Raw genomic sequence first — 25,773 nt, 5'->3', positions numbered from 1 at the left:
TACTATTCAAAAATGTTAAAATAAACTGTGCGATTATTACTTAGAAACCCTAATTATCAGTCAGAATATAAATTGAACTAAATCATAATCAATAGTACCGAGAAAAAAATTCTTGACAAACGATATTTTTGATCAGATTACAGAGCTTTTAAATAAAAGTTTCATTCTTAAATTTTAAGGATAAGAAAATTCCGTTTTTACTTATCGACTAAAAGAGCAAAAATGAAGTCATGCAATCAGTTTAACCCTGTTGCAGCATATTACCTGCAAATTGAACCAACTGCCAAATGCTTGGCTATAAATGTAAACCCTGCTTGATGCGAAACATATAATATGAGGAAACATTTGTTTACTTATAAAACGTAGCAGTTGCAGTACATTGTCACTATTACCTAAGTTTTGGACTGCAATCTGTATTGCTAAGATAAATCGCACGGCAACTTCGACACACTGTCATGACGAATTACTGTATTGTTTTTCTTTTTTTTTGATTTTTCTTTTTTTATGTTTTTGTGATTTTGTAATTTTTTTTAAGAGAAATAAGTTGGACACACTGAAACACAGGAGATACTTCATCACCGCACACAATCATTTCCGGGTCCACGGCGAGTTAGCTGAGACTTTTTTCGCTTCATTGTAACAGTTCTCATATTCGGACTCTGATTTCCACTGTTACTGTTATTATTGTTGCTGTTGCTATTGTTATTGTTACTGCTGCTCATATTATTTTGCTGTGGATGTTTCACCTTATTTTTGCCAGAATTATTGTGGCTTACTCCGTGTTGATAATTTCCACGCGAGTTGTGCTGATTATTAACTGCAAATAATTAATATTACACATGATTGGAAATGAAAAGGTAACCAAAAAAATATATCTTCATAAGTTAGCTCATGCTATTCTGCATATCATATTAATTGCTCTTCAAGAAAAGTCAATTAGCAATTGTACCGGTTAAATATGTAGTGAAAATATATCATACCATGTGCATTTGGTTTGTAGTGTTTCTTTGGCTGACGTTGCTGACGTTGCTGGTCGTCGTAAGTATGATTATCCTCATTTCTTTCTTCTCCTTTACCCTCAGCAGTATTAGGTGAATTGCCACGACTGCATTCAGAATCCTATGAAGAAACGGCGTTAACCAAAGTATGGTTCGTAACTTCGACTGGCAACTTCTTCATTATTGTAAAACATGACGTAGGTAAACGTCTTTTGCCAATTAGGGGGGTATATGCAGTCAAAGATGTTGAGAAATTGATTTTGTATATCCCTATGCGATTTCAAAATACTTCTATTATAAAGCAGATACAATATTTGGCCTAGCATAGTTTTCATCGTCTTGAAATTGATAAAATCTATGTTATAAGGTATGCAGTGTTTGCATATATATAGGACAGCTAAGTTCGGAATACTTTTTCTGCCAACAATAAGCTTTATGTGTTACACATTTACCGTGTCACTGGCAGGTGCAGAAAGAGTTGATGCATCTGACCCTGTAGAACTGGAAAGAGAGTCCGTCTCGCCAAGAGGCAGTGGGAATGTTTCTTTAATCCATTTTCGATACTCAATCACTTCGTCTGTTACCCGAATTATTCTGCCCAATATACTGTAAGTTGATAACATAAATCCTGATATTATACACAACTTCTATCAATATTTGTTACTATTGTATATAACAATAAGATCGTTGCATAATAAGTACAACTGAATCAGAAAAATGAGACCATACATGTTTTTATGTTTCTTGTAAATCGCATCATCAAGTATAACAAATTGATTTAAGAAAAGTGAAATCTTATGTATACAGAAAAATCATATATTCAACTTTTGACGTCGATATACCTTCATACTATATAGTTGTCATTTGTAGTTGACAATACACGCTTCACAGAAATTTTAGATGTCTCTCTGACGCGTTTCAAAATCAAACAGTTAATTTTTTTTCTGGAGTTATCAAACCTATAAGATAAGATTGCTGGGTTTTTTTTTTTTTAATTTCATTTTCATTACTTTTTGCGTAGTCTGCAGGAATATCTTTGAATAGTCGAATACATAGCCAATAGAAACATATTCTGAATTAAACCATAACTCTGCAGCAACTAAAACAATTCTTTTTTTCTGTAAAACATGAAGTAATTGCGATTTGAAACTAAATAAAAAGTACTTCCATCTTATTTTTCTTCACAAACCACAGAAGCTCAAATTACAGGACTAGTAGCAACTAATCTATTTCAAAAATGTTAACATTGTCATTTTAATCAACCGTATAAATTACTATAAAACTACGAATGAAATCTAAAATGGTCATTCTTCAAAGATTTTACCATGTGAAGTCAATAAAAAGAACAATAATGTACCATGTATGATGATATGTATATAATATTGGAACACAGTAGTACAAAAAGAACAAAAAAACAAGTGCAAGGTGTTTTGCATAGGTAAGACAAATGTATATGTTTCAAAATATTTTTCTCGAATCATCCATTTTGTTAAGAATTCTAATAGTTTCACAGGTGAACTCTGTTCGCGTTTTAATAAATGTAATGTTAAGCCATGCTATCAGCCTTAACATGATTTTTTGTGTTCTGTTTTTTCTACGTATCATTTAATTTAAGATTTAGCATTGCGTCATCAATGCAGTTGAGATTTGTGCTTACCTTACTTTGTTTACATCATTTACCAGTATATTGAGAGGACTGACTGCTTGAGACAGGACAGAATAAGCCCAATCAAAGGCTTCCTTTACATAGAGAGCTCCGTAGCTACTACGACCAATGTCATTGCCTGGTGCAAGCGGATCTTCAATGCACAGAAGAGAAGGTCTGTGTCCATCGATCATATCACGTTGGACCTGTAAGTTACCATGAAATGATCAATTAAGGGCATGCTCAATTTATAGTTTAGATCAGACTGCAAGCAATTAACTAAATAACGATCATACAGTCTACACAGAAAAACAATAAAATCAACCTTGAACCAATTATTGTTCATGAAATTGAAACTACTGCAAAATCGTATTCAAATTTTAGTAACAGTATCATAAATACCTGACCCTCTATCATATGTAACAAGAAAACTGCAATATAACTGGACATAATTTTAATTACACATATGAAAGCAGCAGTATTTTGATTCGATTATAAATTATAGTACAATATGCTGCGTTTAGTAGATTGAGGAAACCAACTCTACTATGAAAGACTCTCAAAACTGTCAGCACTCAAAAATTTTGAATTCGTGATAAGAATCAAAGAACTAAATGTTGTCGCCTTGATTTGGGAGCCCAATATCCCCCAAACAAAATTTCTGACAATGTTTGTGAGATTAATAAGGTAGTAAAATTTTTAGTGATTTTCATTTCTGTAATCAGTGAATTGCAACAATTATTCTCCTATTCAAAAATTGTTGTATTAACAGGTAATACAGAAAGTTTAAAAACGAATTGAAATGTCAGAATAAAACTGGACGTACCTCCTCTTTAGATATGTAAGTACCACCATCTTTGACTCTAATACCAGTTTTAACATAATTGAATTTCCTGCCATAGAGTTCTAGAAATTCAATCAATAATACACCCAAATTAGCTTTTGGACAATAGGCATTCTGTCTAGGGTGTAGCTGCAAGATAATTTCATTGCCGTTAATACATGTCACGGTATTAGTATGGTAACGAATTGATCTAGTCTAAGAAAGAAATAATTTTCGAGTATCAATAAGAACGAACGCAAATGTTGGTAATAATTACCTGCAAAAAGCTAATAGTCATCAGAACAAGACTGTAGGACGAAATGCCACCTGTGAATACTTCGTTCAGGTCTCTTTGCAACAAAAATTGTTTTAAAACCATGACAAGTTTGTCAAGTACAGGGAACTCATGTTTGTACGAATTGATAAGTTCTGCAGATTTAACGCCATTATCCATGTTGAAGCTGATGTCCATCTTGATTTCAGTTTCTTTGTCAGTCAGCTTCACAATTGGTACGCTAGCTTTGTCTAGTACTTTGATAGATGTTGGTTCAGCTATATTGCGGTCCAGCAGTGCTCGTTCTAGTGTTCTTAATGGAAGCATTTTCCACATACCAATTACAACCAGGTCAATGTCACTGTTGGGAACGTATTTATTATTCATCGTTATATGCAATTTCAATAAACATAACAATAATCATTTCAACTTTATGATATGTATGCATCAAAATCGTAAATACTATTCACTTTCACAAGTATTTCCAGGCATAACTAATATCTAGGACAATTTATTTCCAAGTTTGGACCTAAGGGAGATGGTTACCTTGTAGGTAGATATAGCCCAGTACGAAAGCTTCCAAAAACTTCAACTTTCGAATTGGGCCACAAGTCGTGTATCACATCTTCTATTCTTTTTACGACACGTAATCTCAATTTCTGCTCTTCCATGGAGGGACGCATGTAAGTGAAAAAGTCCTCAATCTCCTGGTGTAACCTGATAGAAAGTACACACAATATTAAACCTGTATGTGATGAAATTAATATCATTCATACAAAATTCAAAGAAATAGTAAATACATTTTTTAATCGTTTAACAGAATCATTTATACATATTAAGTTTCTACCAATCAAGATCAAACTCAAATTATCACTAATATTAATTGCAAGTTCCAAAGATAAATGAATGCAGGCCAGTGCAATATTTTATTTCAACTTTGTCATTTTGTGTTTCGGACAGCTAACCAAATTTTATTCACCCATCAAGAACTTACTACAGAAACTTAATACTAGCAGCATTGCGAGGTTTCGATTTACCATGATTTATTGATGTTTCAAATATATTTTTGTACTGTAAAATAGGTTGCAATTTTTCCTAATTATCCAAAGAAAAGATGAATTGTTTCCAAATGATTTTCGAAATATTTAGTCATACCACGTAATAGAAATTAAAATTTTTATTGCATCGCAGTTAAGTATAAAATTACATATTCTAAATTTTGTCGCATTTGTTGCGGTGGTACCTAAGAATATATCAATAATAGATTAGAAGGAGGAAATTTTTCATAGCACTCTCAAGACTTCTCATCATTTACGCATCTATGATGAAGAATTTTTGCACAACTCTCTAATTTACACAGCTTGTAAGCCATTCTTTACTAAATTGGTATGAAATTTTTTACATCTGTTCTTCAATGTTCGTTCAATCTACATACATTTCGATATGTCTACATTCAGATTCAATATACTCAGCTAAGTAAATTAGCTAGCTGATTCAGTCCTTTTCGTTTTTAAAATCAAATTGTTGAATAAAAATTTAAGGTTGTCATTCATTATTTATGTCACAATAATGAATTTCTAATCTCCACTTTTTCATTAAACAACTTAAATTTTATAGTCAAAAATGTAAAGAAAAAAATGCTAGTATCTTAATGTTGCTGAATTTGCATTTTGGAGGTGAATCATAAAATTAACTACAGACCAGAACATGAATAAAAAACAATCTAATGAACTTGAATCACGGATGCACAAATTTAGTTTTTCATAATATTGCTACACCATTGATTCGTGATTTCATTATTGTACTCCATTAGAATTTTCAAGTTTTAAATAAAATTCTTTGTTTTTCCAATTTTTCAGATCTATATCAGTTTGACACAGTGAAAAAATCTGTGTACCATTTAAATGAGACTAATTTTTTTTTTCCAACCCCTGAAACGTTCGTATTTGGAGTAAATGAATCTGATACACTAACTAATATTTACGAACTTCAATCTCATTAAGGAAAATTTTTGTAGTGTAATACTGGGATTCAAGTTTTCCTAGAATAAGAGATGGGATATTGCACTTTGGTAAAGAGCACAGAAACAAGGACGACAAAATTATTATCAGCAGTTGCAGTTGATGTTACATAACTTATAGAGCTGTTATTGAACGAAAGCGTAAAACATACATATCCAATTAGTACAATGCGTCCGTATTCGTTGACCGCTCGTCTCAAAGTTCGATAAACGAATGAGTGATGATCTCTATTATAAGAATTTTTGTCTTTCTCCATTCAGTTTCACTTTCAGTCACAACTTTACACCTCCTATTTCTCAAAATCCCTTCAAATAATCACAATCTAAGCAATTCTAATTCATGTCACTGTATTATTTCAAGCAAAAAATGTATTGTATGTGTAATCGTTCTAAATTAGCAGAAATGTGAAAAAAAAGTTGAAGCACGAGTAAAGTAAGGTTAAAATTTATTGTGTTAATACGACAGCACATGACGAAAAAATGTAGTTACTTCAACTGTGAGAAGATCGTAGAACACGTAAATCATATAGATGAATTATTTCTGAAATAATCAATTTTATGTTTATATCCTACCAGTCTACAGTAGAAGTCTTCATAATTGCTGAAGAGACTTTATTTTTTTATCTATACGTTTGTGATACTAGCATTGCGAACTTCAATTTAATTTTTAGCTGAAATTATACACCCTGAGTTTACAAGAAGTCAAGCAAAAAGTATCGGTCGTCTTTGCATGTACAAACAAAGAAAGCTGCATGATTTAAATTTCGATCAACCTTTCAAATTCCAATTGTGTTCCTTCTTTATTTCTTGACCTGCGACTTTTTTTTAAACCTACCAGGTTTACTGTTTACTTGAAAAAATGAAAAGTTTGCTAGCCGCCTTGCAATTTATAAGATTATATATATAAATGGCAGAGTAGAAAACCGCCACCACTGCGCATCAAGCAGTTTTAGTACAAGATTTGCTAAACAGATTTATCGCATGCAAATAAATACTTAATAGAGATTGTGCGATATTCTAACATAGAGGTTGATGAACTAAAACATGTTCAACGTAAAGCTGCTGAATATGTGCATTGCACAGCTGATCAGTTAATAACGGTTGATTCATATATGAATCAATAGTTGCAAGACTTGAAAAGGAGACGATGTTATAATTTCGATGGTCATAAAAATCGTGGGAAAAAAAGAGAAAATATTCAACATCAGAGATGTAGTCGAATAGTTTGATTTAGGAGCGTGTTTGTCGAAGATTAGAATAAGTAGAAATATTGCCATCTAGGTGATAACTGAATGGAAAGTAGGTGGGTAGGTAGGTATGTAATGTGTCAGCGTGTCGGTGTCCTTGAATAAAATCTCGGCATGTGATACACCTAACCTCACTCCTCGCGATGTGGCGGAGACATACGGTTAATGAGGAGGTGGGTAATGGCGGGGTGGATATGATAAAAATGGAAAAGTAAGAGGCGGCGGCATGATAAAATTGTCTCACCCAAGGACTCCCTTCAAGTAATGCTTGTCCGGCTGACGCCAGGGACAACCGCCGTATTCTCCGATCAGAGCATCGGAATTGTAGTTCATACCGTAAGTACTAGCGCGGTTGTCGCCTTTCCTCCTCGACGGATTGTAATAAATGTTACAGGTACTGAGTTGAACGCGCGGTGCTAAACGATCCTCCCCGACACGACTCGACACCGAATCTAATGATATGTAATCCTGCTGCACTTTATTACCCATCGCGTTGGACGAATTGTCGGTCTTAAGTGTCAGGATATCAAGTCTCTTTTCAGCAATTTCAGCCTCCCAAAGTTGTGACCACAAGACCTTAGCGGGGCCGAACTGCTCGGGTTGAAACCAACCAATGTTAGGATCCATTAAATGAATCGGTCACTTATTACCTACAACTAATTAATTCGACAAACTAGTGTTCAATTTGTTTTATCGATTTATTTTAAAACTGTATAATTAATCTTTAATTATTTCCGACACCACGAAAAGACCATGCATACAGGTTGCACTGATTTATCTCCAATAGATGTCGTCCCCGCGCCGCGAATCTTAATACGCTCTATTATGCTCCATTCACACCGTCATCCTACGAAACCAGCGCTGTACCACTATCACGATCAGTTTTCCCTTAGGTCGTGATCTTGTGAGTTGATTGGCTTGTGCTGCCATGACGAATAGAAATTGAAACCTTAAGCCCCGGGAAAAGAATTTGAATCAAAATTGAAATAACCGTTAGACTATGAAGTTGGACTGAACACATTAATAGATAGTTTTCATTCAGAAAGAAACTGCTCGCGTTAATAACATAAAACAAAACTTTACAAAAAACGTAAATTATCTTAAAGTTGAAGAGAAATTGGAAGCGAACTTTTTTATTTGGAGTTAAAGACGAGAGTTGTCTTTTCTCCAATGGAAAGCAGGGAGTGGGAGATCCAATGTCTCTCCGCATACTAAAGATTGGTAACAGCGTTGCTCAGGCCCTCCCTATCTATCTATTCTCTCTCTTGTTTTGCTCCACCCCCTTGGCTCTTTCTCCGTCTGAGTTTCACATAAGTATAGTATTACCTCTTTTCGAGGATATTTTGTTTCTTTCTGATAGATTTCTTTTTCAATTATCTTCAGAAAGAAAAAATATCCTCTAAAACAACAATTATATTTGAAAAATCCCCGTGTGATTCAGATTTTTCCCATAAAAATTGCCAGAGGAAAAAATAAAATGTAAATTGATCATAAAATCCCATGTTATTCTTAAGGTGAAATGAAAGCCTCGTCGGACAGCATAGAGTTGAGATAAAGATCTGAAAAAAAGTAGTTAATTGTTTTTGAATTATTTGGAGTCGATTTGGACCTAAATAAGGACCACCCTAATGCTCGTATATTTGATACACTCAAATGTATGTATTATGGTGGTTCTTATATACGTGTATTTTCCATTTGAAATTATCGGAGCTTTATGTGGCACATGTTAATCTTGAAATCGGGAGCTACATATTGTATTTTCAAGGTATCATGTGTAACATTCATTTCAAAAGTACTTATAATATCGTATATATTTGGGCCCTGTACTAAAACATCGCGGTCTTATTATATCTCGAGTAAATTTATTTTCGACGGTTCGAAATGTACCGTCAGGTTTGAAATCAACCGTTAGGTTTGTGTACCTGGATACCCTTGTCGGCTATAGCTGGGTCTGATCAACTGCGAGACCCGTTTAGTTACCTGGAGTGGGTAAAGTGTGCGGTGCGTTGGGCGAGATCTGACCGAACCGGACGCGTTTGGCTTCGTAAGTGTGTCGTTCTCTCGTTGAACGCACTATAGGTTTATCAGTAATTGAATGGGGCTCTCTGTTAATAGAAAGAGAAGGGCTTGAGCACGTGATTACTTATTATAGATCTAGCTATGGTATACAGTTCAGGTGAGAAATTACTGGCGATTATTGCATCGACTTTAAAGGTAATAATGGTGGATAGCAAATCCCATGCGGTGTTAGAATGAAAGCCGCACTTTTTTTTCACCAGGCGAAAAATGTATAACATGTATTATGCGTAATAATGCGACCCCATCGCTCGGTGAAAAAGGAGTACGGCTTCATCTTCACATCGCATGGGATACATTATACTTTCATCACATTTAAAGTCGATGCAACAATGAATAGTAATTTCTCTTCGGGAAGTGTCAGATTTATATTTATTTGTTAACAGAACAAATTTCTATATCTTAGTCAATCCGTTGATCAATATCAACAAAAATTGGTACGCTTCGCATGTATATATATGTACATATTACATACATCTGAACAGTTAATAGTAAGTATAATTAATTGTAACATTTATTACAGGCAAAGAAAATGTACTGCATCCCTAACATCGCTTTTTTTCATTATCTATCGCGTAAAATATTCGAATTACGCGCGGTTATATACTATTCTCGGCGGTCTAGTGACGTCTTTACGGCCATGACTGCAACGACAAGCGAGTGGTGAGCTCACGGACGTAACGCATGCCGCTGCTAGCGCAGAGCGGCAGGTGAGAGGGATTCTTTTGCTTGGTTCGTTTTTTCCCGCTCTGAAACATTCTGAGACACACTGGGGTAGGTCTTTGACCAATCACGATGGTTGTATGAGAAGAAAATACAAATATTAACACAAAACAAACCAATTGACAGCCACAGGTTTGCTTTCGGTGACACAAAAAAATGACCGAGTCGAAAGTTAAAATTGTATAATTAATTGATACATCATTGTAAACCAACTAAAATTCACACACGTGTCTCTCTTATCTCCGCGGCCACTAGTATCATATGGACATGCATGCCAGGAACAAGAAAAAAACAGACCTATTGGAATGGGAGTCCCCATTCTTTGCGACGCGGTGAAGCACCAAGTGAACACTATGGATTGGTGGAATTACAATTTACAAACATACGGGATTATATCTCTGCGGGTGACAGTAACGGCAATACTCATGTATTTATACGCAGAGGTGAAATGATGATAAACATCTACTTGTTTGTTTTTTTTTTTCTTGCACTTCACGGCTATGATTTGACCGCGATCAACTTCATTGTAAACAGACCTATTTACGTTACATTTCTGGATTTATTTACGTTGACCCTTTCACTCTTGATATTGTAAGCTCTGTATAATACTTTTTTATGCCCAAACTACGTTAATTTTTTCATCTTTGCCTTAATTTTTGACTCGTACATTTCATTTTGATCCAGCCTCAACGAAAATTCAATAGCCCTAAATTTGGTTTTATACGTTACCCATTTGGTTTGAATGTGTGTACAGCATGTTTTCTTTTATACTAATAATCATAGGTATAAGAAAATATTAGGTTTATTTAAAAACAGTGAACATTTCGATTATCGATGCTTAATAGTAAAGAAAACATACCTATAGATAAATACCACAAAGCATCGAATGTTTCAGGAATGTTTAATTTGAAATATTGTAACAAAATTAGAACGTTTCTGAAATATTATGTTGAAACTATTCTTGAAATATTGTAAACAATGTATGCCTGAAATGTCTGAAGCAAAATATTTTCTGTGTATTCTACATTTATTGTAATTGTTTCGAAACATATTTCGAATATTTATACTCGAATGTTTTCACGGCAACCGAAATATTTTTGACTTTAGATAAAAATTCTCTTGAACCGAAATCCGCCGTGTCGAAAGCAAAATTGTTCCATTTTGTAACAATAAATAGTTTCATTCACCATTTACCTCCGGCATTTCATATTTTCTCCATTATATATACGTGCATGAATACTATTACATCTTTAATTGACGTATTAGATCTCTTTCGTTGCGAAAATAATTACCATGTAACCAATTATACACATACTGCAGCCTCGATCTATTTATGCTAAAAATACCCATTCAAAACGCTGTTCCAAGGTCATTGAACATAAGTAATATTTAGCGTTTCGAAACATAATGTTGTTAAAATTGTGAATTCGAACTCTTCAAACGTAATTATGACGGTTATATAATCGGACCCACGTGCGAGAGAAGTTATAGCACAGATAAGTAGAACTAAATATGTTAAACGGGACAAAAATAAACTATCGTTTCAATGTTAGGCCATATATTTTTTCACAAGTAAATTTAACAACGTGAAAATAATCACGCGATACGTCGAAATGGTAGATTACGAATTAGAAAAAATCGTAGTCGACCTGTATCGTGAAAACAAGTGGAAAGACATAGTGGATTTGAAAGATACAGCAGATTGTTTTCAAAAGCTTAGACTTCTGTGGGTATGGCCAGATTTTGACGACTTAAATTGGTTGAAAAATGTTATTACCAAAAAAAATGTTCGTGAAATCGTAAGCATAGGATGCGGCAGTGGATTGTTGGAATGGTTACTTCAGAAACACTTGGGTAAGATCTAATTCTGACAAAATAAAAGAATCTAAAGGCATAATATAGTCTTGGCAAAAACACATTATGGTACTGTACGCTACCTAATTATTGATAAAATCGATGTTTTTTAGGGATCGTTATGATTGGCGTTGAAGTCGATCGAAAATGGTGGTCCAGCGGTTATTCTCCGCCGTTATTTTTAAATACTATTCACTTCATAGACGAGGAAAATGACAGTTTTAAAATACTTCCATCTCAAGCTTTGCTGTTTTGCTATTTTAACAACGGCCCCGCGTTTCTCAATTACATGAATGAATACAGGGGGAAGATGGTTATCATTATAGGCCCTGGTGAAGGTCGGGGATCTTGTACAGATCCGGCCCCATTTGACAAAAAATTTTTGGATCTTGGATGGATATTAGAATCAGCTAGGGAGATTAGAAATACAAAAGATTATATCGCTGTGTATGTTAGGTAACAGAGGTTCTTTATGCACTTTTCATCATATGTAAATTGTATGTTAAAAAAAATCTAATTATTTATCAAAACTTTAATATCTCTTCTCTTCGACTGTGGTATACGTCATGATATAATGATTTAATAAAGTTTATTCATTTCCCTCAATACGTGTAAGTAACTATCTATATCTTTTCTACCTGCAAGGACATTGGTAAGCAAAGTAATTATTGTTCACCAGGACATCATCAATACCATTCGTTTTACCTTCAACTCATTTCGAGGATGCTATTTCTCTTACTTAACGCGTTATTCAGGAGATAATATTTTTCTAATCTTGAGTCCTCCACTTTTCTTGAACAGTAGTTATCCAAACATAAATTCCAAATTAGTAATCTGGGTAACGTTTCAAGGGTAATATACTGCAGTGGCGTGTTAATTTTGTAAGCTGAATCGACTAGATCGTTGAGAATTGTGGTATAATTTCAATTCTGGAATTCGATCTGATTCGAAAATAGACATATAAACAAACCGTTGCTCACCAGATCAAATGAATAATTCCTTCCATATAATCTATATAATTGGAAAGTACAAATAAATGATATCTAAGGATTCCTTCTTTAGGAATGAATCCAGGTGCAGATGAATATCGTTTATTCGTATGGAATCACACTTATTCTACAAAAATTGGCATTCCAGCGCAAGCAAGGAATTTGTCGGACAATACCTGATCGTGCTTTCCCATATGAGTAAGTAGATTCTGTTTTTTTATCGATTTGTATGAGCAGTACGGGCAAGAAAACATAAGATCGTGATTCAAGCCTGTGAACAATTCATAAAGTAATAGTAGATTTCATTAGAAGTGCGTAAAGTGAGTTTTTACATACGCGTATTGAAAATTATTTTTTATAACAGTGCGCGTAAAATAACCTTTTCTTTTGATCGTGATTTCCGTACGTAAGGTGCTATTTTTGACATACCATGTGTAGAGTGAGGTCATATTCATACAGCATTTAGAAATACTAACATTGCGCACGGTCTGCCAAAAAGTAGCACTTTATATACAGAAATCAAGATCAGAAAAGCTTACTTTACACACGCTGTTACAAAAGGTAAATTACAGAGTTCACTATGCATAGCGTAAAATTATTAGTCAGAGCCTTACCTGGATGCTTGTTTTTTAAATGCACTTTATATGTCGATGTCTGAATGCAGGCATAATTGCAATGTGGGCAACTATAAGGTTTAAGGCCTAAGTGTTTTAATTTATGTCTTCGCAACGAATTATGGTCCCCTGTAGCATACGAGCATTGCTCACAGGAAAATGGTTTTTCTCCTACAAAATCAAGTAAAGATTGTTTGATGTATGTACTGAGACTTCTTTAACGAATAATTGGCAGTCAATTTGCCTTTTTCTCTTACCAGTGTGGCGCCTCAAGTGAAGTTTAAGGGCACTTCTCGTTGATGCTGAGTACGAGCATGCGTTGCATGTGAATGGCTTCGACTCCTTATGCACAGCGCCTTGATGCAACCTCAACAATCTCGCATTGGTGAAATTTCGCTGGCATTCATCACATTTTAAAGGTTCCTTTTCTTTGGCTCTGTGATGAGCTTGGTGATTTCTTCGCTGCTTTTTCGTTTTGAATCCTAGTCACAGATATACATAGTAAAGTACAAATTATAACTGTACAATTTAACAGAGAACACCAAATGTTGTTGCAATTACCTTTACCACAATGATCACATAAAAATGGACGGTCTTCACCATGTATGCCTCTGTGTTGGTTCGTCAAGTGACTTAAGCTGTGAGTGTGGTACAGAACGTTATAGATCAGTTATACGTGTATCAATTAATTTGGCTTTTAGACGGTCTCACATAAATGAAACTCTCTCAGAAACTCACATAAATTTGGTTGAAAATAAATATACCTAGGTGTCTTATAACTGCACAAGTCACAGCAGTGCAATTCCATATCTATTATATGCGATCTCCATAAGTGACCAGCCAAATTATTCCAATTATTACTCTTAAATTCTGCACATTCAGGACACTGATAACTGATAGTGCATGGAACTGCCCCAGTGACGTGACATTTCTGGTGATACACAATGTTTTCCTGCACCAGCATACGTACTCCACAATCTTCTATTTCACATCTGTTAATAGATATTTTGAATGTTAAAAAACTTAAGGGTGTAGCTGTTAACACATTATGGGACTAGCAATATCTTTTGGATTTCGGGTTCCTAATAACAATACATTTTATTAATTGATTCTAATAAAAAGAATATGTAAATGAAGGTTGATCAATATAATTTCGAATAAAACGAACTCAAATCAATTGAGTAATTTGTTACCAAGATATAAATTCCCAAAGTTCACCCACTTTTCATTTACTCGTGTATACCTGCTTAAAAGTGATTTGGTGAGCATAAAATTGCGTTATATGTCACAGAATTTACTATTATTTCTGTTTAAATAAATCACCTCTGCTGCTATCAAAATGTTTTGAGATAAAAAAATTTTGAAATAATACCTTGATATCCACAAGGACTATAAAGCACGTATATTGAAATTGTCTAGAATATGAATTTGTTGAACTTTGTATGACTTTTTTACAATAAATTGTCCAAGTTTTATTTGAAGCACAAGTTAACTAATTTTATAAAACTGGTTGGGTTTAATACAGTTGAAATTTTAAATTTTGATTGGGTTAATAATGCATGATGATGTATGCTTGTATGTTAGGTTTAGGAAGTATTTTGGGGTTTAGGGGCTTACTTGTATCCCTGTTTTACACTGACAGCTTGCGGCTTATTGGAAAGACTCTTAGAGCCTTTAGGCCTCCCTTTACTTTTTGGTTTCACCTCTGGTTTTAAGCTTTTGGCCTCTAACCTGGGGCTTTCTACAATCAATTTTGATGCTGGAAGACCACCGAGTTCTATTTCTGAATCTGAAATTCCTCTATCCACTGTATCATCCTCTTGCAAGTACCCTTCACCCTCCTTATCGTTTTTGAAGTTAACAAACTCAAAATGGCGTTGACTATTTTTGAGCTCAAGAAAATTTAGATTCTCGGGACTGTCACCATTCTTGATTTCAACTACTTCAACTGTTTGATTTTGCTGCCCATTAGATTTGTTTGGAAATGTTTTATTGTCATTCAAAAAAGTAAGATCTTGTATGTCAACTGTCTCTATAGGTTCTCTTATTGATACCGGCATATTATTCATGTTTTGCATACATTGCAACTCGGTATTTTCAACCATTAAGTTGTTCTTTGATAACTTTGAGGTAGTTTGTATGTCTTCAAATGAGGTGAGCACTCTTGGATTTGAAACCAAAAGAGACTGTACCTGACTGTCGTTTTCAAGAAATTCATTAGATATTTCTGTGATGAGAATTTGTTTGTTATTCGTTTTTGCCGTACCGATTTCAGAAAATGGTTTTTGATTCTTGTTGACAATTGCCAAAGTTTGCTGGGAAAACAATTGTTCAACCATGAATTGAGCCTCTCTTTCATGTACCTGAAATCAAATTTTTCTCAAATAATCACAGATTCAACTGAAATATGAATAATATACAACTATACTGTTTACCTCATGATCATGCACAATGTGAGAGAAGAGTGAGGCTTCATGGTGAAAAGTATTTGAACAGCCTGGACATTTGAACATTTTCTTTTCTTTGCTCCTAGATTCGTTCATATGCTCCTTTTTGATGTGTTCAAAAATAAGCACCTCATTCAAACTCATGTAACAACAATCCTTGCATTTGTAACATTGTAGAGTGTCCGTCAATTTTTCTATCGTCTGTTAGTGAAGTGTGGAAATCATTTTTATTCGTAAAGAATGTTTAAAATTGATCGAATTAATCTTTAGTTTGAAATACATTTATCATGAATCATCATTTTATTCAAAACAGTGCTGTGGATTACCATGGAATTATTTTCCACCGATTCCTCGAATTGAAGTCGTTTTGTAGGTCGGTTTGTTTGAAATCGGATCGAATCATTCGTAACTGTATCTGCACAGTACGTATTCCCATTTTTAAGTAGTTTTGCTGCACCCTAAAGATGAACAAATTAAAAAAGGTTTCTACAACGATTCTAAATCGTCATTAGTGGACCCATTTTTTGGAGCTCAGGTCGGAAGAAACAACAAATTCCTAATGCCTCTGTCATTATGTCGTGGTCTTCTTTTTTATCAAATACAGTCAATATCATGCATAAAATCTTTAAAAACAACTCAAAGCCCTGAATAATAAGTTTGGATTGATGTCTTAAAGACATCATTGCATGTCATTTCATTTTTCAAACTTGCGTGTATTGACTGTAGTAATAAGTTTCAAGTAAGTTTTGTACTTGTATTTATTTCATATGTTACGATTTCCGGAAATTGTTACTAATACGAAGTACAAAACATTTGACAAGAATGAAATAGTGTTACTAAAATATTTTACCTGAATGTAAGGCAGCAAATGGCCATCATTTGAACTTTTCTCTCCCGTTTCCTTTTTAGTGTGATTAGAGGTGTCGTTCGAGATGATTCCCTTGTTTATACCTTGCATGTCTATGGCTTTCAACACGGAGTCAACTTGACTGCTGCTGATGATAGGGAATTCTTTTTTCAATAAGAAATCAGTTTCATGTTCGTAATTGTTTATCCTAGTTGCGTTCGGATTCATTGTTTTTAAGTCATAAAAACTTTCGTTCGATTTTGGCGGCGATGTATGTTTGGATGAATTCTTCATCTCCATATTTATACTCTGTGCATTTATCGGTGTTACTTTACTTAAGTCTGCTGTCGATGTCTGTTTCCCTTTAATTGAACTTGTTCTTTTTGCAGGCAATAGTAATTGCTGCATGATTACAACAGGCTTTTGAGATCTAGATTTCAATGAGTCCATGGAGTCTGAAGATTGAATTGAAGCGGCATTCGATGACTGTGATTTGTCGATTTCCTTACTGGACGTTGTATTTCCATAAATTAACAGTTTAGATTCTCTACTTTTACTACTAGCAGAGTTTGAGGCATTGGAACTATGAGAAGATGACTTTGACTTTGTTGGAATAGTTTTATATACATTATTACAATTAGTCTTTTCATCAGTTTGTGAGACTGAAATTTGATCCTGAAGTACAAGGTCAAATTTTGGTGGTACTGAAAATGTACAATTAATTGTGTTTGATTTATCTGTAGTAAAGTTGCATTGTTGTACTATACCATTGTTAGAAAGATCATTTTTCAATATCGTGTACTCGCGTGGATGTGTTTTTTTTTTACATAAAATTTTGTCATCATTATCTGTGATCAGAATCGTATTATAAGCATCTAGAGATTGATTTGGGACTATAACGAGTTGCGTAACTATGTCTTCAGTTCCACTGACTTTCATGCGCTTTGGATTTTGGGGTGTTGATAAGGAATCCAAAATCTCATATTGATCAATTACTGCGACTGACTTGTTACTGTCATTTTCTAATGCAATTTGACTAACTCTCGGTACTATGGTAATGTATCCGGGTTCATTTTTGATGGCCAAGCTTTGACTTAGTTCCACATTTTGAACACCCCTTGGGAAATTCGTTTTTGGCGCGATCGCAATAGGGCGCATGGGAGTCAATGACCTACGCCGTTTGTGACCCAATTTTGCTTTCGAGAGTGGCATTTTGAGGCCGCAGTGTTTTTTCGATGGTACCGATAAAACTTCCACGTCATTTTCATCCATTTTTCCAATCGGAGTTGTAGTAGTGTCTGAAAAATAGAATGTACATTAGTCCAAGGTACTTGAACGTGAAAAACTATTGCCTTTTTTGGCCCGTAAAGAGGCTACATGTTGACAAATGCAATGCAAATGCATGTATTACTTATAGAGGTGTTAGGATATTCAGGAAGCAATTTTAAAACTTGCATTTCACTTACTTTGAATGTCGGGTAGTTTTAATAGTTCGAAACTCACGGAATCATAAGCAAACCAAAATAAATAATATACGGATCAACCGCCATTTTGTAATTCTAGAAGCCTCGCATGAGGCACGACTCACGGAAAACCATTTCTCTTGGCGGCATAATCAAATTCTTACTGTATGATTGTTCCAAGCAAGGCGTCGACTGAAGGACTGAAGCTGAAGATATTGGTTTGTTCCGGGTTTATCAACGCTGTCATCCTAGTTCTCTGATTTTCATATTTTATGCGTATCAGAATCACTGATCTACAGTATATAGTAGAGGTCAGTGATCAGAACACACATTTGGCCATAGCCTTAAATATGAATCAGCTTCACTGTCTAAATCAAGAGTTGGGAAATTTCTCCAGCAATGTGATTTGCGATAATGATAGTGAATTCGAATAATAGATTTCTGTTACTTGATTAAATGAGTATTAGCAAATTCGAATAACACAAACTAATGTATCAACAATTTGCTAATAGGTTGTGTAATTATAACGTGCAGAGATCAAGGATATGCTGGCTATACATTTTCAATTAGAAGTGACTCTCGTCGACAATATCGAATACTTTATAAGATAAAAATCGGAAAATAAATCCACCACAATAAAGATGATAAGAAAATTAAATTCGCATAATCACAATTCCCAAAAGTTATCAATAAATTGTTTAAACAAAACATTGTTCAACAAATTTTCAGGGAATGTTTCTTTTTATCATGTGAGATGAAATAATTGATTTTTCTGACCACATGAATTTCTAAGGAATCCTCATAGTATTGAAATTTGAAAATTTTGAAAAATGAATGAAAAATTATGAATTTTGGATACGTTTTCGTAAAAACGTTCTACATAAAATTATGAATTTTGGATACGTTTTCGTAAACCGTTGTACATAAAATTAAGAAGGTTCCGGAGCATTGAACAAATGATTACGTAAATACAGCTTTTACAAATTTTTGAAAACGGAAATTTCAATATAATTAGAAAATTCATTAAAAATTCATGTGTATTCAGAAAAATTAACGAATTCATTTCACATGACAAAAAAAAAACATCCCCTGCAAATTTGTTATACAATGTTTTGTTTGAACAATTTATTGATATCTTTTAGATATTATTATTATTATTTCAATTCAATTTTCTTATCGTTTTTACTGTGGTCCATTTTTTGTCGATTTTTATCTTATCACAAAGTATTAAATATTGTCGACGAGACTCACTTTTGGTTGAGAATGTATAGCCAGTACATTTTTAAACTTTGGTGTTTTTGGGCTTATTTTGTTCACCATCAAGATTACATCAAAGAGTATGATCACATGAAGAAAATTTTAACAATCACATTTACGCATTATAACTCTACTATTATTTAAGATTTTTTGAATCTGTCTTGGGTAATTTGTTAGGATCTCGTCAGCAAGCGAAATGCCATTGAAAAAATTAGAATCAGACCGAAAACAATAATATTCAATTATTTTGGTGGTTCTAATTCCGAAACTTTTTATCAATCGTTTGAAATACATTTGTGAAGTACAAGGGAACTTTTCCTTGATAATAAGGTACGTACGCATACTTCGTCCAATGTTTTCTTAAACGTATGGGCATACACACTAAATCTCGAATTCTGGTAATCAATACAACTGAAACTACGAAAATAAAAATATGTATATTATCATACGAAAATACAATTACTTTTATACATCAAATATTAATGGTTTTACTATATTGACAATGTTTATACTATGAATGCACAAGTTTGGCTAGTCACAAGAGTAAAAGAAAAAATCAATCATATTCACAATTTCGAATTTTACTAAAACATGGCACACACAAATTACCTTAAATATAAACGAATCAACATAAAATACTATTGGGCAACGATAATGTGTGATCATTTTTTAAAAAACTAAACGTCAGTTATACGCATCGCAAAATGGACATCATCCGACGAGATATTTAACAGGACTCTTTGATGTATATCTGCTCTCGAATGTTCACATATTAACAACCTAGAAGCACCGAGTCTCGTGCAAATTGTAATAGCTTCAGTCACTGTAGGCACCTTTAGACCTGTTATAAAAAATGAGCATTTAATATACAATCAACTTTGTAGAACAATGCACTAATAATTGATTTCCACAATACAATGGATGTAAATAAAGTATTACTCTTATATTCAATGAAATAAGCTACCTTCTAGAGAACAGAGTGATATCAGCTGATTATAAATGTTCTTAAAAATGACTTCTTCGACACCCGTACGTCCAACTTCTGCACAAACAGACTGTAGGAACATTTGCTCCATTTCTGAGCAATGCCTTATAGCTTGAACTTTTGGACTGGCAATCATTTCCGTTAGGGCTTCATTAACGTCTTGAATTGACACAATATCCGATCCATTTACTTCTGCTAATTCAGTTGCGCGCCGACAAATATCCAACGCCCTTCTTGCATCACCAGATACAGCAGCTACTTTCCTGCGCAGAAACAAGATTACACTTAGCTGATGATAAATTCATCAATTCAAGCTACTCTCAATGTATGTAGAGAATGTTTAGAACTGATTGCCGGTTTTAAGGGGGCTGCAACAGTAATTATAACTTACCGAGCGACTAATTGTATGGCTTCACTTTTGAACGCATTTGAATCATTTAATCTAGTAACAACTATTTCCTGTAGCTGTTTGTGAGTATAGGGTTGAAATGTCAATCGGGTAAGACCCAATCGAGATGTGACACGTCCCATTAAAACTCTTTCAGGCAAATCCATGGTATTGGCAATTGTAATTACTACAAGCTGAGCAGTCGATTTAGCAGGCCAATCTAACAAGTTGTAGACTACGTCTTGCCGTTTGTTGCACAAAATATCAAGCTAGATTCGGATAAACAGTGTAAAGTGTTTGAATCTAATCTGTTGATTGATTAATTATGTAATATTACCTCTTTCAAGAAACTAAAACCATTCATTTTTAAGCGTTCTCTATACCTCATCGATGAGTAGTAAAGTCATGAGCCTCCTTGGCGCAGCCCTTGTGAATCTCTTGTCAAGAAGCTCATGAGCTTGTTCCCATGTAGCTTTCTTTCCTGTCAATTGCTTCAAAATCTCGACGTAAGCTTGCCTTGGCTCAGTTAACTTCATACCGTTAATTGCAATGAATTCGAAACGATCAAGTTTATTTTTGGACACTGATTTTTTCAAACATCGTATTACTTCATTTACGGTCGCTGTTTTGCCTGCGCCAGGTACACCACTTATGTAGAGGCAACTGTAATGAGAAAAGAGTTTCAGAAACGTCGCTATTAGAATTGAATTTTTTTCAAAAAACTATGAAAATATTCATGAAGTCACAGTTATTCAGAGCAAGATTCCTACCAGGATTGTTCTGCTCTTTTAAAAGAACGTTATGGTTTTCCAAAAATATTACAGTTATACAGTGAAACAAAAAAATTTGTTCAAGCATTTTACCGCAATGGAAAATGATGTGAATATCATGTATAACGCATTAAACAATTAAAAGTACAAAAACGTTGAACGTATTTAAAAGTGTTCTACTTAGCACATTTTTTATCACATTTTCTTATTTTTACTTGCATGTTTTAAAAAGTGTCTATGAAAACCTGTCATATGTACGAGGATATCCTATTACCGAGATTACTTAATTTAGTAATTCTACATTATTCAATTAAATGAATAATAGAAAAAATTGCAATAAAAGGACATACCCTCCACTATTGTCCGTCAGTTTTCCTTCTAGAAATGTATAAATGTTATTGAACTCTTCTTCCCTGCATGGCAGAGACTTGGGAATAGCACTGACGTGTAAACGGGCTCTGGCTTCCTGCAGAGGCGTCGAGGGCTGGGAAATGCATATGTTGCGTTGTTGCATAGATGGCGTTAGTAAACCAGTTTTTACAGATTTCGAAGGTGTTTGAAGTTTTGGTGCAGTGACGCTTCGCCTTGGCCTGTTTGGTTCAATTTCTTTATAGTCTAATTTCCCGTTTCTTCGATTGGGAGTCGATACATCATCTTGAGTACTCAGAGTTCTTCTAGATCTCCTGGGTGTTCGCGTCAATGCAAGATCTTCATTTTTGATTGTGGCAATACTAGTCTTGTCATTGTTTTCTTTTGATACCAGCTTCAATGCTTTCTGTTTATCGGTTAAAATTCCATGATCATTAGCAACATTTCTACTTTTATTGTTGTCTTCGATGATAAGATATTTTGAGCATGTAGTCTTTCTTAGTGTTCCGTTGGGATAATTTTCTTCATTAGATTCAACAACTTCACTATCGCTCCATTCCATTTTGTCCATTGTACGGTTCATCTCTTCATTTAAATTTGTATCATCATTATTTGTCTCTTCGTTATAATTAATATTTTTACAAATACGTTTGCTGGGAGATTTTGTTTTTTTTGTTGACGGACTATCTTTGACATAATGATCCAAATATTTTAAACTCTTCGTTCTACGTCTAGGAGTCACTCTAGCAAAATCTGGATCGTCGTTATTTTCGCTCGAATGACTACTTTTATGACTGCGTTTCGTGGGAGTTTCATTTGATCTTGTAGACACACGAATGACTTTATTGTCATCTGTAGATCTTGGGTATGCTGTTTTGTTGCTAGGAGAATTTTTGACAAGAATATTATCATCATCATCTTCATCGCAGTGAACAGTTTTATGACCTTTGCTGATGGTTCCAGCTGTTTTGCGTGGCGGAGAATCAACAGTCCAGCCATCCGAATATTTAGAATTTAATTTTCTAATATTTTTGATCTCGACACGCTCTAATTTTATTTCTACTCTAGTCAGTTTTTCAGTTAGATTAGAGATTGGTGAATATTCGTTTATCTCAGGATGATTATCAAAGTGAACACTTGGTGTGTTTGGTCTTCTAGAACTAATTTTTAATATACTTTTTGGAGTACATGGAATATTTCGTATTCTCGTTTTATTGTTAACGCTGCCATCTGAATCAGAATCTATTCTATAGTTACTCCGTTCAGATGATCTACAGAGCTTTATTCGTAACGAAGCATCTTCGCGTTTTTCAGCCATTTTTTTCAAGAGTAAGTCTTTGCGTGCGTCACAACCATTTCCATTCTCCAAACACTGCGACAAATTGCGTCGTGCACTTTTAGGAGTCTCTAATTGAGTATTCTCATTCATTTTGTCCAATAATTCAACATTTTTTATCGGTGTATGCAATAGTTCAAAGCCAGTGTCACCTGATTTTGATCTTGCTACAATTTTTGAGTCGGTTCTTTTAATTTTGTCAATTATTGGTTCATTATCGGAATCATCGGACAACAGTAAGTTCGATATATCTAAGTCGTTTAAGTTTTTTGTCTCCTTTCTCTGAATATCGATTGGTGTCTTTATTATGAAATTATGTCCACTTAACTGACAAAGCTTGTAAGTTGCTGGAGGGCCTGTTGAATAGAATTAAAAAAATGAGAATTGTATATAGCAAATAATACTAGATTATAATAAAGTTTAAACAATTTAAATAAACCTTACCGACTGACACAATTTCGGGTGAGCTGCTTCGACTTCTTGGTTCTAAGCTTTCTCCGCTGTTACTATCACTAGAAGCTCGACGTTTTCGCAGTGTACAATTTAACTCGCTTTTAATTGGAGTACTTTCTATTACTTCGTTGTTAATATCATTTTTGGAAGGAGTTCGATGTTTATCTGGCCTAGATCTCAAGGTGGTGATGCAAGTGTTAGTCAATGGTACTTCACTTCTCCTACTACTTCTGAGAGGATTTTTTCTTGAAGTTGATTTTGGAGAATTATTAATATTCGAATTTTGATACATACTGGAAGCATCTCTTGTAGGTGACAGAGTGCTAGAAGCTTTAGAATTATTGTTAGTAGAAAATTGTTGTAATGCAGATCTGCTTTGCAAACTACTTTTTGACCCAGTAGATTTAGACTTCGATGTAATAAGTTGTTTTTCTTTTCTGCTTTCAACTTCCTGTGATATTTTTTTCGTGCTTGATAAATCACTTGGCTCATCAGTAATAATTGTATTTGGCATATATTTCATTCTATTTTTGTCTGCTTCATCATTTTTAGGGTAGGATTTACTCTGAGTAGGATCCAACGATATCTCATCAACATTCAATACTGGTTCAATATGAAATTGAGAATTTCTTGTACATAGTCTGTAACGACAGACAAATACTATTCCATAGCTTCTATTCTCATCATGTACTTCTTTAGGTATTGCATCTTGATATGCATAGATTACCTGTAACATTTGTCATTCAAGTTACAGTTATTAATATTGATTCTGTGCTTAAAAGATACTGAGAAAACCATACATGTGAGTTTAATAAAATTATAAACCGTTTTCTAACTTACGTGACACTTTCGATATATCGTTTCAATGCTGACATTGTTGGTAAATTTTCTATGGTCTTCAACGACTTCATAAATCTCATCTATGTAATCCTTATCGACACTCGCAGGTAGTTTCATCGGCTTCGAGTACCACTGCACATTTGCTCTATGCTTATCATTTTTTCTTGTTGCTGGATAACAATCAACATATACAAAATGTTTAATTCTGATCAATACCGATTTTTCAGCTATCGATTATTCCAAAGACTCACAATGTTCAAATAAATGTTCTATTCTTGCTACATCACATCCTTCCACAGTATCAGGTTCATCACTGTCAGCATTTACCAAAACGAAATCGCCGACCCGTGCTCTTGTGCCGTTAAATTCAAACCCCCTGTGATAAGTTATACATATGTGTTTACTAACGCAAAATCAGTCACTCAATGAATAATTGCTCAGTTTATCAAATTAGTATTCTATGATTGACAGGTTTAGAAAGTTTGCAGGGAATAATTGAGTTCAAGAAAACTTTTACACTACTTACTCGTAAGTTTTGTACGTAACCGTAAATGGATTTTTTTTTCTACATTTCTTAACGACACCTAACCATGTCGGCTTAGCCTGAACTAGATTATTTTTAGACCGCGTCATTGTTACGAAATTAGTTGATATGAAAGTTGAAATACCACTCGAAGAAACAATTTCGTTAACTTATTAAGAAAATCTCTTTCCACCATCGCTGCCATTCACACAATGTCACAATTCTCGCGGGAAACAACAATCGGTAGAGCCAGTTGAGGCAATGAGCAAAGAAGATGAGGTAGAGTGGATCTCTCATAGCAACACATAAGACGTCTGCACTTATGCAGTTCAGGGTTCCCAATATAAATAATTACATAAATGAAGGTGGGCTTCAGTAAAATATAACATAAAGTACATTAATGCAGATGCGCTGGCTGAGGATTAATAAAGACTGCTAAACCTTATGGAAGTTGATACGCGGGTAGAGTCATAGTACTGAAGCCGAAGGGTTAGCGGAAAATTACAGTATTCTGCTATGCCGACTCAATTGAGCATCGGGATCCCATGCTACTGGTTCTGTCCCATGTAGGGTCGAACCACCGGAATCCTCAGTAACGGAACGGAATGGTCGGAAAAGTCACTAAAATCCACGTTACCGTAATTTCATTCTGTCGTATTTTTACGAAATGGTGGTTCTCTAAAAGCATATACTACTGGGGTAGCCTGCGTGTACAGATAGCACGGCAGAAGAGTGAGATAGAGCACTTATCCCATGTACAGCTTGTCTTTCTCGCTCTACAACCTGGTTGGCCGATACGTTTCCTCTCAGCCAATCAAATGCAGAGTGAGAG

General features: G+C 34.4%; 5 protein-coding genes across 8 annotated transcripts; 1 reads left to right on the top strand and 4 right to left on the bottom strand.

Annotated features, from left to right (window-relative positions):
* Window positions 1–419: 419 nt before the first annotated feature.
* On the bottom strand, window positions 420–7,842 carry LOC107227585 (non-canonical poly(A) RNA polymerase protein Trf4-1). 3 transcript variants are annotated; one of them, XM_046733878.1, is made up of 8 exons: window positions 7,252–7,823; window positions 4,287–4,457; window positions 3,744–4,101; window positions 3,470–3,616; window positions 2,656–2,849; window positions 1,451–1,604; window positions 981–1,119; window positions 420–817 (listed from the first exon to the last, which is right to left on the bottom strand). In XM_046733878.1, exons 1-8 carry the CDS (start codon window positions 7,632–7,634, stop codon window positions 576–578), a joined length of 1,788 nt encoding a protein of 595 aa, XP_046589834.1. In that variant the 5' UTR covers window positions 7,635–7,823; the 3' UTR covers window positions 420–575. The 3 variants fall into 3 exon arrangements, with proteins under 3 accessions (XP_046589834.1, XP_046589835.1, XP_046589836.1); XM_046733879.1 differs by lacking the exon at window positions 3,470–3,616 and having other exon boundaries at window positions 7,252–7,826; XM_046733880.1 differs by lacking the exons at window positions 420–817; window positions 981–1,119 and adding an exon at window positions 1,126–1,268 and having other exon boundaries at window positions 7,252–7,842.
* Window positions 7,843–11,419: 3,577 nt separating this feature from the next.
* Window positions 11,420–12,157, top strand: LOC107227581. The gene is made up of 2 exons (XM_015668776.2): window positions 11,420–11,660; window positions 11,774–12,157. The coding sequence occupies exons 1-2, from the start codon at window positions 11,420–11,422 to the stop codon at window positions 12,118–12,120; spliced, it is 588 nt and encodes a 195-aa protein (XP_015524262.1). The 3' UTR covers window positions 12,121–12,157.
* A 578-nt stretch (window positions 12,158–12,735) lies between these two features.
* Window positions 12,736–18,147, bottom strand: LOC107227580. Of its 2 annotated transcripts, XM_015668775.2 has the most exons (10): window positions 18,024–18,147; window positions 16,561–17,855; window positions 16,037–16,168; window positions 15,699–15,911; window positions 14,881–15,626; window positions 14,028–14,255; window positions 13,825–13,901; window positions 13,521–13,745; window positions 13,264–13,434; window positions 12,736–12,920 (listed from the first exon to the last, which is right to left on the bottom strand). In XM_015668775.2, the coding sequence occupies exons 2-10, from the start codon at window positions 17,827–17,829 to the stop codon at window positions 12,772–12,774; spliced, it is 3,210 nt and encodes a 1,069-aa protein (XP_015524261.1). In that variant the 5' UTR covers window positions 17,830–17,855; window positions 18,024–18,147; the 3' UTR covers window positions 12,736–12,771. The 2 variants fall into 2 exon arrangements, 1 of the variants encoding a protein (XP_015524261.1); XR_006903285.1 differs by lacking the exons at window positions 12,736–12,920; window positions 13,264–13,434 and having other exon boundaries at window positions 13,683–13,745; window positions 14,002–14,255.
* A 1,548-nt stretch (window positions 18,148–19,695) lies between these two features.
* Window positions 19,696–23,754, bottom strand: LOC107227569 (origin recognition complex subunit 1). The gene is made up of 6 exons (XM_046734405.1): window positions 23,570–23,754; window positions 21,771–23,481; window positions 21,034–21,313; window positions 20,654–20,919; window positions 20,242–20,525; window positions 19,696–20,118 (listed from the first exon to the last, which is right to left on the bottom strand). Exons 2-6 carry the CDS (start codon window positions 23,216–23,218, stop codon window positions 19,955–19,957), a joined length of 2,442 nt encoding a protein of 813 aa, XP_046590361.1. The 5' UTR covers window positions 23,219–23,481; window positions 23,570–23,754; the 3' UTR covers window positions 19,696–19,954.
* LOC124293453 (origin recognition complex subunit 1-like) lies at window positions 23,439–25,051 on the bottom strand. The gene is made up of 5 exons (XM_046734317.1): window positions 24,945–25,051; window positions 24,670–24,794; window positions 24,419–24,588; window positions 23,578–24,305; window positions 23,439–23,481 (listed from the first exon to the last, which is right to left on the bottom strand). Exons 1-5 carry the CDS (start codon window positions 25,049–25,051, stop codon window positions 23,439–23,441), a joined length of 1,173 nt encoding a protein of 390 aa, XP_046590273.1.
* Window positions 25,052–25,773: the final 722 nt, after the last annotated feature.

The sequence above is a fragment of the Neodiprion lecontei genome, chromosome 3 (genome assembly GCF_021901455.1).
Source record: "Neodiprion lecontei isolate iyNeoLeco1 chromosome 3, iyNeoLeco1.1, whole genome shotgun sequence".
Lineage (NCBI taxonomy): Eukaryota > Metazoa > Arthropoda > Insecta > Hymenoptera > Diprionidae > Neodiprion > Neodiprion lecontei.
The sequence above is the reverse complement of the archived record's forward strand: the minus strand, read 5'-3'. Positions and strand labels throughout refer to the sequence as shown.

Coding starts and splice junctions, on each gene's coding strand:
- LOC107227569 (XM_046734405.1), bottom strand. CDS start 23,218: ATGAATGAGAATACTCAATTAGAGACTCCTAAAAGTGCACGACGCAAT. Junction 20,920..21,033: donor CTTTACTACTCATCGATGAG/GTATAGAGAACG, acceptor ATCCGAATCTAG/CTTGATATTTTGTGCAACAA. Junction 20,119..20,241: donor ATCACTCTGTTCTCTAGAAG/GTAGCTTATTTC, acceptor TTTTTATAACAG/GTCTAAAGGTGCCTACAGTG.
- LOC107227581 (XM_015668776.2), top strand. CDS start 11,420: ATGGTAGATTACGAATTAGAAAAAATCGTAGTCGACCTGTATCGTGAA. Junction 11,661..11,773: donor GTTACTTCAGAAACACTTGG/GTAAGATCTAAT, acceptor GATGTTTTTTAG/GGATCGTTATGATTGGCGTT.
- LOC107227580 (XM_015668775.2), bottom strand. CDS start 17,829: ATGGATGAAAATGACGTGGAAGTTTTATCGGTACCATCGAAAAAACAC. Junction 13,435..13,520: donor TCACTTGAGGCGCCACACTG/GTAAGAGAAAAA, acceptor TTGATTTTGTAG/GAGAAAAACCATTTTCCTGT. Junction 12,921..13,263: donor TTTAAAAAACAAGCATCCAG/GTAAGGCTCTGA, acceptor AATTGTTCACAG/GCTTGAATCACGATCTTATG.
- LOC124293453 (XM_046734317.1), bottom strand. CDS start 25,051: ATGACGCGGTCTAAAAATAATCTAGTTCAGGCTAAGCCGACATGGTTA. Junction 24,589..24,669: donor AGAACATTTATTTGAACATT/GTGAGTCTTTGG, acceptor ATTGTTATCCAG/CAACAAGAAAAAATGATAAG. Junction 23,482..23,577: donor AGCAGCTCACCCGAAATTGT/GTCAGTCGGTAA, acceptor TCTATTCAACAG/GCCCTCCAGCAACTTACAAG.
- LOC107227585 (XM_046733878.1), bottom strand. CDS start 7,634: ATGGATCCTAACATTGGTTGGTTTCAACCCGAGCAGTTCGGCCCCGCT. Junction 4,102..4,286: donor GGGCTATATCTACCTACAAG/GTAACCATCTCC, acceptor CGTTCCCAACAG/TGACATTGACCTGGTTGTAA. Junction 2,850..3,469: donor CTTACATATCTAAAGAGGAG/GTACGTCCAGTT, acceptor GGTAACTTACAG/GTCCAACGTGATATGATCGA.